Source organism: Rhopalosiphum maidis, chromosome 1, assembly GCF_003676215.2.
Source record: "Rhopalosiphum maidis isolate BTI-1 chromosome 1, ASM367621v3, whole genome shotgun sequence".
NCBI lineage: Eukaryota > Metazoa > Arthropoda > Insecta > Hemiptera > Aphididae > Rhopalosiphum > Rhopalosiphum maidis.
In genome coordinates this window covers 25458018-25471167 of record NC_040877.1, presented here as the reverse complement: position 1 = coordinate 25471167, position 13150 = coordinate 25458018, and the positions used below count along the sequence as shown (strand labels likewise).

At 24.3% G+C, this 13150-nt stretch overlaps 2 protein-coding genes across 3 annotated transcripts; one reads left to right on the top strand and one right to left on the bottom strand.

Annotated features, from left to right (window-relative positions):
- The first annotated feature begins 2349 nt into the window (after positions 1-2349).
- LOC113560895 (Golgi resident protein GCP60) lies at positions 2350-7563 on the top strand. 2 transcript variants are annotated; one of them, XM_026967016.1, is made up of 9 exons: positions 2350-2614; positions 3377-3518; positions 3580-3720; positions 3791-3895; positions 3961-4048; positions 5904-6096; positions 6153-6277; positions 6395-6587; positions 7211-7563. In XM_026967016.1, the coding sequence occupies exons 1-9, from the start codon at positions 2524-2526 to the stop codon at positions 7447-7449; spliced, it is 1317 nt and encodes a 438-aa protein (XP_026822817.1). In that variant the 5' UTR covers positions 2350-2523; the 3' UTR covers positions 7450-7563. The 2 variants fall into 2 exon arrangements, with proteins under 2 accessions (XP_026822817.1, XP_026822818.1); XM_026967017.1 differs by having other exon boundaries at positions 2351-2614; positions 6395-6572; positions 7211-7558.
- A 2240-nt stretch (positions 7564-9803) lies between these two features.
- Positions 9804-11926, bottom strand: LOC113548210 (uncharacterized protein PFB0765w-like). The gene has a single exon (XM_026948967.1). The coding sequence runs from the start codon at positions 11900-11902 to the stop codon at positions 9875-9877; it is 2028 nt and encodes a 675-aa protein (XP_026804768.1). The 5' UTR covers positions 11903-11926; the 3' UTR covers positions 9804-9874.
- Positions 11927-13150: the final 1224 nt, after the last annotated feature.

The window sequence follows — 13150 nt, the reverse complement described above, 5'->3', positions numbered from 1 at the left end:
AGTCAATTCCTTTAAAATTTAAAGAAATATTTATAGTAACAGCATTACTATGGTAATAATTATAATATAGTAATATAATTATTGTACAATATATAATTAGATATAAATGCCCCCCCTAATAATTACTCTGGATCCGCGCCTGTATAACTTCGTATATTATACCAGAGAGTAAAATACATTTTTATTAAAATATTACAACAATGTACATTATAAAATAATTATTTTAGTTTTTTTTATGACCAATTGTACAAATGTTACCAGCAACATTCTAAATGTTTTTATATTATATATTTATTACGCTTGTAAAATTATAATACGATATTATCCTAAATTGATAAATAACTAGGTAATAATAATAATTTGATATTTACCAATATTTTGGGGAGGATAATTATTTTTATTCAATTTTTACGTGTTTACATATAAATGTGTGTAAAAAATTAATTGTATAGGTATGCAATGCGTCTGTAAATACTGCATTGATAGAAAAAAAAATTAAATAATAAATGTGTTGCGGAAGACGTGTAGTTTTAAGGGAAAAAAATAAAATCATATTGTACAGAGTTATTTAAATACGATAATATTATAATAATGATAATATTTTAAATTATATGAAAACAAAAATTAATTGACCTAAAAATTAAAAAAAAAGATTTTAAGACGTTTCTGACAAATTTTACTTACTATATAATTTATACATCTTTTTTTAATTACCCATGTGACCATGTATTAGTATTATTGTCATTTAAATATTAAATTGATCATTAAAAATAAACATATTGGTTACCTAATTGTCAATGAAATAATGAAAACTAATCTCAAATATATTTCTAAATTTTTCTAACTATCTATTTAAATTTTATTGAAGACCTTCATAAAAATAATGATAAAATAACTTTTAAAAAGTAAAATCACAATTAAAGATACTTAAGTATATGTTTAATTGTACTCAGGACACTCAGCGGTAAAAATTTCGTCCAGTAAATTTTTATAATTCATAAAGGGCTTAATGTATAAAAGTAAAAATCCGCTAGGTTAACTTAAATTATAAAATTATTATTTAATGTTTTAGTAATATTAATAATTTTAATATTTTAACAATACAATTATTAAATTTGGTTTTTGAATTAGTTTTTTATTGTTATACTAGTGTGGACTTGTTTTTTATAATCATTATTTTTAAATTAAGTTTGACATATGTGTTTTCTCTTCACAGGTATTTCCATTGTAAAGTAGTAAAAAATATCCCAATTCCTCAAAAAACATCCATTAGAGAAAATTTAAACAGATATAAATGTTGGAATAAATATTGAATATTATAAATAAAAATTATTTAATTTACTGTTATAAATCTTATTATAGTAAGTAACTTGTACTTTTTGGTTCTCCTAATCTTACCCAGTTCTATTATTAAATATGGTAATACTAATGTACAAATGATGTACAATAATTTGACTCAGGGTAAACAAATGAGGAACAAACTATGCATAATCAAAAAATTGAATGGGTAATGCGAAACTGTCTCATAAAAAGGTCTAAATTATCAAAAGTTACCACTGATCAACTAGTTGGTACCTACCAAATTTTAATAATTAACGGCGACGAAACAGTTAATAGAATCATTGGTTTCAGGCAATATTAACACACGAGTACAAGACCATCAATCATCATAATCTTAAATAATTTTCGTATTTTTCAAGACCGTCATACAATCTCTTTACTTTTTCAGTACTATAAAATTCTTTATAATGTTGTCATGTTGATATATCCTGATATAGTGATATCCATCTGCTAATTGCTACAGTATCACATCTACTAAACATTAAATTCTAGTCCGTAGAACACTAACATCGTGCTATTACCACAGATGGAGATACCTTTGTATATATCTGTGGCTATTACAGTATTACCTACATCTATTCTATTCTGCGATCATGTAAAGCCTCTAAACAAATGTAAGCAAATCGAATCGATCTACTTTCGCTTCTATCGTGTCTATGCATGTCGCATGATAAAAAAAAGTTGGGTAAAAAGTATTTTTCTTGTCATGGTTCTGTCTTCTATTCTACGATTGTAGCTATAGAGTATAGAATGTAGATTAGACTATTGGAGATTTAGAGAACCGTAGTATATCTTAATTCGTGCGTAGTACCGACACCCAAGGTGGATTGATTTGTTTATATTTTTTTATCAAACCACCTTGCGTACACCACCACACAAACAATTATTTTCAGAGATAAGTGTATAGAACCACACTGTATATTATGATTATTTTACATTATCATTATATTTTATCAAATGTAATTTAATATCAATACTTCTTGTTTACCTATATATTAATATATCATAGTTTTAGCCGATTATAAAATACATCATTCGTATTCTACTATAGTGTATTTATAAAATTGTGCTCATATAATTCATTTCATATGAAATACAAATCATATTCATCATCAAATCATTATTCGTTAAACGAAATTGCTATTTAATCATCTCTTTAAATAATATTATTTTATTTAAACGATGTGTAATAATACCAAAGAAGAAGACATTGTTGAAAAATGGGGTTTGCCATTGAAAGAATTATATACATTGGCGCTTAAGTTTTTCAAGGGTATGTCAAAAGTTTTTATTAATATAAGAAATGTCACTCATTCCATTAGTTTAAGACACAACTTGACTATGTTTAAATTTTGATACATAAAAATTCTTAATAAATTAGTTGGTATCAAATAAAAATATTTATCCTTTGCTTGTTTTAATTTTTCTTTTTTTCTATAACTTTTATTTGAAATATATAATCTGTAATTATAGTTACAATAAGTATAGAGAGAAGAATCAAGGCACGAAAGCTTGAGAAGGGTAACCCAACGGTAACACTCAGACTTGATATGATTTAATATAATTGTATATTTGACTTGAAAAAAAAAATTAATTTATTCCTAAATCTGGAGTACCAATCTATTTTCTCGAATATAAATATAATTTATTAATTTTTTGGAATAATTGGAAAAGTATTTAGAATCATATATTTATTTCTAGTTATTGCTACTTACTTATTATTTTGCTTTATCTTCATTCAAATATATTTTTTTAATAGTTTTGGTGATCTTTTTAATCAACCGTCAATATTTATATTGTTCCTTAAATTTGCCTTTTTTGAATATATCTCTTAGATTATATATATTTTAAATCTTTATAAGTAGTACCTAACTACCATAATTTATAAATTATTTACTTAATATACTTATGATTAAAATGTCAATGTACTTAAGTATTACTCCTGTTTTCTTTTGTATTTAACAAAAAATAAAATTAACAATTTTTTTATATTTTGAAAATAGTCATAATTACTTTATTATTTATTATTTTATAGAAAAAGAAGGTAAAGCTATACATTTTACTTATGACGATAAATTAAAACTTGTTGCATATACACGTCAAGTTAGTCATGGAAAGTTAGACGAATCAAAATTACCACCTTTAGGTGTATTTGATGTTATTGGAAGAGACCGGAGGTAAATCAAATCTATATTGATACTTCAGATATTTGTATTTAAGAATATCAAAATTTTATAGATTAGCATGGCAAGCACTTGGTGACATGTCAACAGAAAACTCAATGATTAATTTTGTTAAATTGGTGAATAAAGAATGTATTTTATTCAAACATACTGTTGAAGCATATAAAGCTGATTTGATTGAACAGAAACGGATTACGTAACTATTATTTAGTAATGTTATTAAAATTATATTTATATACTATAATTTAATTTGTATAATATTTAAGTGATGAAAATATGAAAAAAGAACAAGAAGAGCTAGAAAAACAACTTGCATTAATGGAATTAAAACAAAAAGATGAAGAAGAAAGGTGTAGACAAGAAAATACCAAGTAATTAAAATATTTATATTAAATACAATTTTTGTTAAGATTCTAATTTATTATTAATATTTTAGACAACTTATTCAAGAAGCTTTAAATAAGCAGACCTATAGCCAGTTTTTAACTTATGCTCAAAATCAATTTCCAAATAATCCAGATGAAGTAATGATTTATTAACTAATTTATTTAATGTTTTTTTTAAATAGAGTACAAATATTTGGTGTTCTTGTTATTAGTGGCGCACACTAGAGGGTTCTAAGGTAGCAGTTGCTACCCCTGAATTTTTTGGCTTAAAATTTTAATAGTAATTTCGTGCAAATATGATATTTAAATTGACACAGGCACTGTTATTAACACTTTTGCCAATTATAGCAGCTTATAAGAAAAAGCATTATTGTACTAATTTCCATTTATTTATTATACAGCAGTATGTAACAGTGCCTCAGTGAGCATACATTTAATTATTAAGCCTGGTAATAATCATATTAAAAATAAAATAATAATATTTGTTATTATTGAAGTTTTATTTATAGTAAACCATTTATATTTTATATATTTTAATAAGTTTAAATAAAAAAAATTGAATATAATTTGTAATTTTAAATTTAATATATTATAAATATTAAAGTTATAATTATAAATAAGACTTAGTTAAAGGATGTTAGTTAAGAGGGTGTGGTGATAAAGCCCCCGTGGGTCTGTTATTTGAAGGCAATTTGGTGGGTGGTATATTTTCCATTCAACATGCTACCCCTATTTATATTTGAGTGTGCATCACTCAGTGGCACTATTATCGGGAATGTTGGGTGTGCAATTCACAGGGGCCCCCGGTTTTGAGGGGCCCCTAGATTAAAAATTTAATATATGATATTCCTACTATAATCTGTAATATACACATATTATATTATTTGTTTTGATATAATAAATAATTATGTCTTTACTTTTTTGAATTTAGAGAATAATTCATATTACGAGTACTTATATGAGAAACCAGTTAAGTGAAGTGTATCATAACACAGACAATACACTAATACAGTATAGGGACCGGAATGCGAGTATAGAGTATAGAAAATACCACAGTTAGGGAAACGCTGATATAAGCAATTGATGAACTTTTAAGTATCTACAGTTATTCACAATAAAATAATAAAATATTGTTTGATAGAAATCATAATTTTACTCTTAATTATACTATTTTGTCAAAATTTAAACTTATGATGCTTATAAAATATATTTATGAAATTACGTTAAAATTTTTTTTTTTAATTTAGTAATAACTTATAAGAAACTTTGTATTAAAATTTCAATTCTTAGGTATAAATATTAAAAATGTCATAAACTTTTAACTTTTTTAATAATTTGTAAGTTTTTACAATTTTTTCAAATTTCTTACTTAAAATACTTATTAAAAAATATTGTGACTGTATTTTCAATATTTCTATGTTGGTGTATAAACAGCTTATTATAATCCTACAGTACCCATAAAAACAAATTTTAAAATATATGACAGACATAACATTAATTCTTAAAATGGAATAAAAATCAAAAAAACAACAAATTTACTAGATCGCCTACTAGAAAAGGAATGGTGCCGGTAAATTATTAATGCAGTACACAATAATTTATTAAAAGCCAATTGGGGTAAAGCAAAATCTATTATTTTTGAAACATATTTTAATATTTAAAAATGATAATTATCAGCAAAAAATAATTATGCTAAATGATAATATAATGTAATTAATTATTAGGTAATATGATTTCATATAAAAAAAAAATTTAATTAATTAAAATTAATTATGTTAATTAGCTATGACATGTGAGAAAACAATATTTTTCAAAGTTTTTAATAAGGTATGACTGTTTTTTATTTTTATTATTAGGTAAGGGCTCCGGTCTATAAATTTTCACATAGGCCCCTCATTATCAAGTTGTGCCACTGATACAAAGATTACATATTTAACTTTAATATTTATTAGAAATATATAATGTTGAAACAATCTAAACATGTTATTTATAGCAAGCTGTACTTGTAAGACAATTACAAGAACAACATTATCATCAATACATGCAACAGTTACAACAAAACTATGAACCCGGTAAAGAATTAGAAATAACAACTAATTCTGTAACTGTTCCTGAAGATAAGATTATTGAACACGAGAGTATCTGTAATGAACAATGTGAAAATGGACACTGTCTTTCTGGAGAATGTATATATTTAATTGATTTCTTACATAATTTGTCCAGTAATTTTTTTTTTGTATAGGCTCTGTTCAAACATTGTTTCCTGCTTCAATGTGGACAAGAAAAGATATTGATGAATTTAAAGCTAATTTACTACGAGAAGGTGGAGAAGCTGTTATTAAAGTAAATCACGGAGAAACAGTTACGGTAAACATTTTAGTTACCATAGTATAGGAACATTTTATCATAGGAAATTATTAATTGTTTTTAAGATGAGAAACAATTTAAAGAATTTATTATATTATTTATTTTGTGATCCTGTAGGTGAGAGTTCCTACAGCTGAAGGTGGAAACTGCGTATTTTGGGAGTTTGCAACTGATGGTCATGACATAGGTTTTGGTGTTTACTTTGAATGGGTTAAACCTAGTTCTAGTCAAGTTTCAGTGCATGTATCTGAGAGTGAAGATGATGATTGTGACGACTTGGAAGACGATGATGACGGTAATATCAGTCAAGGTATAAATATGTATATTGAATTAATGAATGATGCCAGGGCCGTATTTAGGGGAGAGATGAGTTTGAGGACTGCAGTCCTCAGGCCCCACAGTTTCGTAATTATTTAACATTAAATACTGAAAATGTATTATAGAACTAATACTATTGGTACATATACTTCGGCCCATGAGAGAACCCACCTAAGGAGTAACCAAAATGAATTCAAACTCATGTATCTCCCGCCAATTTTATGTACTGATTGCGTTGGTATTGTTTAACATCAGTTGCTGCTTATCAGTCTACATGCACTATACGGGTGCATTCTATTGAGGATCAAAGTATAGTTTTATGAGTAGCGAGATGAAAGTATTAAATATTATTTAATAATCATAAAATGTGGTATCTTGTAAATAGTTTATTTATTTAGGACCTAACATAACATTTATTTAAGGCCACCAATATACCTAAATTCACCACTGAATGATGCCAATTCCTTTATATAATATTAACTATTAAAAACTCCCTAATGTTTAAAATATTGTAGTCGTGACTTAAAAAAAGTAAATAATGTGTTTAAATGTATCATATAAATATATGTACTTGAAATATATATATATATTTATGTAAATAATTATTTGTATTAGATTTACTTCATGAATTAGAACAAAATGGTGTTACAATTAAAGACATAAAAAAAAGTAATCAGATGAATCGACCGCCATTATCAATAATAATACCAGTATACCGAAGAGATTGTCACAAGGAAGTATATGCTGGAAGTCATGTATATCCTGGGGAAGGAGTTTATTTACTTAAATTTGATAACTCCTATAGTTTATGGAGGTCAAAAACATTGTATTATAGAATATACTACTCTCAATAATGTATTCATTTTGTTCTGTATAAAATATCAATCAATATAATAGTCAGCTTAAAATGTTATAATCTTATAAACAGCTTATTTTTAATCCAAATTATTGTTGAAATAACTGAACCAATAATATAGTATACCTACATAAAAATATGCTTCAAATAATAATTTTAATTATTCATTAATATTTTTACAATATGCAAAATATAAAGTTATATAGTATTGAGCTGCTACCTCTAAAAATCACAATACATTTTTAAAACATCTATAAAAATCATTAATTTGCTTATCCATCTAACATATGTTATTTTAAGTTTAAATAAATATTTAAACGTTTCAATTTTTAGTGCACAGTAAAAATTATTGCTATATAAAGTATATTTTATAAGAAATATCTATAAACTGTGTATTTTAAGATACGGAAAAATGATTTATATTTATTATTATAATATAAAACTAATAACTATTAAATTCAAAGTTATAACTATTGTAAATATTTTAGCTAAAATAAAAGAATTTTAAGTAGCAATTCAATTTTTTTTGTTTTGCAATGTTGTTTGATTTAATATTTATTATTATTAAACTATATATGTATCTTTTTTAATGTTTTTGAAGGATTTAAAATGTTTTCAGAAAAATAAATTGCTTGTTAAATATTTGTATTTATCCATCAAGGTTGCTTAGTTTAATATATGAAGAATAATAATAACTTATAAAATATATAATATTTTACCTTACCTATAAACAAAAATATAAATATTTATTGATTATAACGAGGAGTATTACTTAATTTGTATATTTTATATTTATTTCAAGTATCTTAATTAATATACATTTATTAACTTTTATCCGATCATGTAAGAATATCTATATAAAAAATTGATGGTTAGTAATGTTATACTAAGATTCTAATAATAATATTAAACTTAAAAAATACTACTTAAAGCTAATTATAATTATGCAATGTTTTAATTATTTGTTTATCCTATATACTTAAGTATTTAATTGAAATTTGAACCCAGTCATGTTAGGATTAATTTTAAATGTAAATAAATATTTATGTATCAACTCTACTGTATATTATACAAATTATTAAAAATTATATATATACTACCTATTGATTTTAATTATTATTTATTTATTAAAAAACATACAATTTCCCTTTTTTATACAAAACATTCAAGTATAAAACTATAAAGTACATCCAGTACAGGTAACAATGTAGATTATAATATAGCAAGACGTTCAAGACACTAATTAAATAGAAATTATGACAAATAGGTGCAATAGAAAAAGAATAAAAACAAACCTATAATCAATGGTGGTGGCTTCATTGGAAAGTGATATAATACATTTCGGAATCTCATTTTGTAAATAGTTTGTGTCAAATCAAGGAATATGGCAGATATTTTGGAAACGAAATACATGGGACTTTAAAATTGATTAAAAATATCTAAGATCTTGAGAGAATAAATTTGATTTGTCTAAAAAAAACCATAAATACATTTTTAATTTAACATTTTTTTGCATTCAGGAAGGATAGGTAGTTTAAGTGAACTTGAGGTATTGATACAATTGTGATCTCAATAAAGAATACCAACCACAAAACAAGCAAATCTCAATAGTTAGTATTGTATACACTGAAGTTCATCGGGATCAGCAACAGTATAAGGATCCCAGAGTAGGTACTGATCCATATTCTAAAATATGATTTATTATAAAGCAAACTATTTTATTAAGCTTTGTATTTTGTATATACTTTTATATTCTGATTTGAGTAAATTATTAATTTTACTATGATGGCGTTTTTTTTTTTTGTCTGTATACATAATAAGTATTAAAAAAAAAAAATAATATTTTTCTATAAATGTCAATAAAAAAAATGTAATACTAATTTCTTGTAAGTTGTTCTTATTCATCAATAGGCAAGTACTCAGTAAGCAAATAGTAGTAATACATTTTTAAGTATCACATTGTTGACTTTTATCTCAAAGTTGTTGATTTATTTACAATAATATTCTCAAGTGATGATTTATTATTTAAGAAAGACAATCAAACTTTATAAGTGTATACTTTTTGAGAATAACTATTGTAGGTACAAATTTTACAAACTATTTCCATTATCAAATATTATACAGTACAATAATTAGTTACATTATAATATTACATTGTACAATAAAAATATAAAATACTGTAGATAGGAACTAACGATATTAATCGATACTATAGTATCCAGAAGACCATAAAATATTATGTAGTATTTCTTATGTAATATATTTTAAGATTTATAATTTTATGAAAATAACATACTTTATTAAAACTTTAAATAATTTTACATATATTTGAATCATATCATTTTATTTTTATTTTCACAAAAAAAAAAATATTTAAAATTTGGTTACATAAAATAAAAAATAGTTGTTTAATAAATTGTTATTTACCAAAAATTATAAGGTATTATACCTTTAGGTTTTTCAATGTAACCTACTTGAATAACTTTACTGATAAATGTTTTTAATCTTTGTACTGGACCTCCACAACCAATTGGTGTAACTTCATCAATCTTTTTCATATAATTGGTATTTATGTATTCCAGCATTTTGATAAATTGCCTTCCATAAGCTTGTTTAAGTTCATAACCAGTAATTATTAGTATTTCATGTAATAAAATGGCTGTAATATCTAATTGGGGAACTAAATTAACAGTTGCTGCAATCAACATCCAGGCTTGTCCAATACCTAAAGCTTTACCACTTTTGGATTCAGTTATTATGATTGCTGCAAATAATCTTACAATACCAGTCATTCTTTTTACATACTTATCCTGTTTTTCAACAACTCCATTTGTATAGTTATAACATAATGACTTATAAAATTCTTCATCAGTTTCTTCATTTGTTTTTACAGCATTGTATGGGATAAGACAAGGACATTTTTGTTTAAATCTTGCATATAACAAAATACCAAAATCTGGATGAATATTCCAAAGTTCTGTAACAATTGAAGCAACTTCAAAACCAGTTTCTGTTTTTACACTAACCACTTGCTCTCCAATATTTATTATTTTTTTAGCCAATGTATCTTTACAAAATATCAATGCTTCTGGGTGACTATTTGCTGTTACAGTAGAATTACCAGTTTTCACTGTTTTACACTTCAATAATGCATCAAGTTTCTCAAATTTATCTTTCATATGCCAAGAAGAAATTGAAGATATACTATTAACTGGTGTATTAATTGATTTTATTAATTCTTGTCTCAAAGATTTTAGGTTATCATCATAAAGAAAAGAAGAATACATATTTTCAATTTTTTTCAAATATTCCTGAATAGTTAGATGATTTTCTAAAAATTGTTTGTATTCATCCTCAAAATTATAAGAACAATTTTTCAAAATAGTTTCGGGTTTAGAATCTTTATTGATTCTAAAGGAAAAATCTGAGATATTAGTATCATTAATATTTTTATTACTGTTAAATTTAAAAGTGAAGAATTCATCAGACTTGACAACAGAATTTTCATTCTTCTTAAATGAAAAATTTTGTATTTCATTTTTAGTTGTTTCACAATTATTTTTTGTTTCAAGAAAGTTTTTTTCGAATATCTGGTTGTTATGACAATTTTCGTTGCTTTTAAGTATATTTTCAGTTGATATATTATCATTATTTTCATTTTTATGACCATAAGTTCTAAATGAAACATCTTTAACTTGAAATTCTAATAACTTTTCATTTAATAATTGAATATTTTGTTGAAGTTGATTGATAGTCAAGATATCTTGTTCATTAATATTTGAAGACTTGGTTTTTAAATTATTTAAAGAGATTTCTAAAAGCCTATAATTGTCTTTATGACTAGTAAGTAATTGAGGTGTCATATTAAAACTATCATTTAACAATTTTTTTATGTCACATAATAAACTTGATGCACTATTTAAAGTCAGGTTAAATTTCATTTTATTAAATTTATTTTGATCTTCGAGTAATCTAGTTTGAAATTGATCATTATTACTGTCCAGCAGTTTATTGTTATAATTTTTGTCAATAATAAGTCCCTCACGAAAAGAACGCTTAGAATCTTCATCAATATTAGTTGTTGGTATTTTAGAAACATTTTTTTTTGTCTGTTTCCATGTATCAACTTTTTTATTCAATACATTTCGTACATTCATTTTTCTATTTACTTCGATTTCATTCATTTTAATTTTATATAACTCATCATAGAAGATTAAAGATTCATCAGTCGTTTCATGGGGTGATTTATTTGATTGTTCACGTTTCATGACTTGAGAATTATTTTCAATTGGATGATAATTTTTAGAAGAGTAATATTCATTAACTTTTATTAAGTCTTTATAAACTCTTTTCAAGTTTTCATCAAATAGAGAAATATTTTTTCCGTTATCTTGATTTTGAAATGAAAAATTCTTTTGATGCATATTTGAAAATGTATTATTAAACTGCATTTCAACTTTTAAGTATTAATTAATACCAACAATTATCTAAAAAAAAAAAAAACTAAGTACTATACTTTAAAATGTACCTATTTAAAATTTGTAAATAATAAGAATAATGTGACTTACAATATCGTAAGGATTGAATAATTAAACACAGTTCTTCGACAGAGTATAGACTAATTATAATAATATAAATTTTAAGTACTGTATACTTTTAAATTAATGATTATTAGTACATAAATTTATATCATGTTTTGTATATTTATTTACTATTTATACTAGTAAGTTAAAATAACATTAATTAATTAATACGAATATTTTCATAATATTATTAAACGTATTTGTTAAAACACTTCAAACGTTAAACGCTTAATATATACAAGTTTATTTATTAGAAAATTGATAAGGATATCAGGAATTTTTGCATTTGGAGAATTACCAACGTAATAAAAACTTAGCTTATACAATAATTTAACACTTAACACTCATGAATCATGTATTATGTATTCAGCATTCGCATAAACCTACTTATTTTAGATTCTGAACGGATTGATTATACAATATGTGTTTTTTTTTTAAATTTTTTTTTGTGTCTGTCATCACGTTTTGAAGTAGTAATAATGCTTTGATTTTTGACTTCAGCCCCAGTTTGAAAAGGAAAATTAATCTAGTTGATACTTTGGGGGGGTCAAAAGTAAAAAATGTCCAGTAGTTTTCAAAAGCGTCAGGAAATATTCCGAAAAAATAACAGAAAAACGGGAATTTTTACGCATATTTTGCTCATAGGCGGAAATTTGATTGAATTTTAGGGGGGGGGGCTTAAATATGTCTTTGCAAAATAAGCCGTGGGGGCTTTGCCCCCCATACCCTTTCACTAATATCAATATGTACAGGGGACGCTATTTATAAGACTCACGGATATAAGGTTCAGTCGCTTATTGGACTCAACATTGTCTGAAACGATTCGGACATATCCAAATACATTATAAAAAAATTCGGTTATAAGACTCAAATTTCTTAAGAAATAAATATTTTTGATAAAAATTTAGAAATAAATTGGTTTTTAAAAATTACATATTTTTGGATTATTTCTGGTTTCAATTCATGCTTTTTAATGTGTATATTTACAACAAATTTTATCGCATTTTTTGCAATTATTGTTATTGTAATATGAGTACGAGAAATATATTTTCGAAATATTAATACTCAACTCAAACCAAAATTACAATTTTTTTTCATAAATAATAAATACATCAT

Bases quoted from the DNA above. Each gene is read 5' to 3' on its own strand.
- LOC113560895 (XM_026967016.1), top strand. From the start codon at position 2,524: ATGTGTAATAATACCAAAGAAGAAGACATTGTTGAAAAATGGGGTTTG. The intron at 3,896-3,960 runs GTAATTAAAATA...TTAATATTTTAG, and splicing joins TGTAGACAAGAAAATACCAA to ACAACTTATTCAAGAAGCTT. The intron at 6,097-6,152 runs GTATATATTTAA...TTTTTTGTATAG, and splicing joins ACACTGTCTTTCTGGAGAAT to GCTCTGTTCAAACATTGTTT.
- LOC113548210 (XM_026948967.1), bottom strand. From the start codon at position 11,902: ATGCAGTTTAATAATACATTTTCAAATATGCATCAAAAGAATTTTTCA.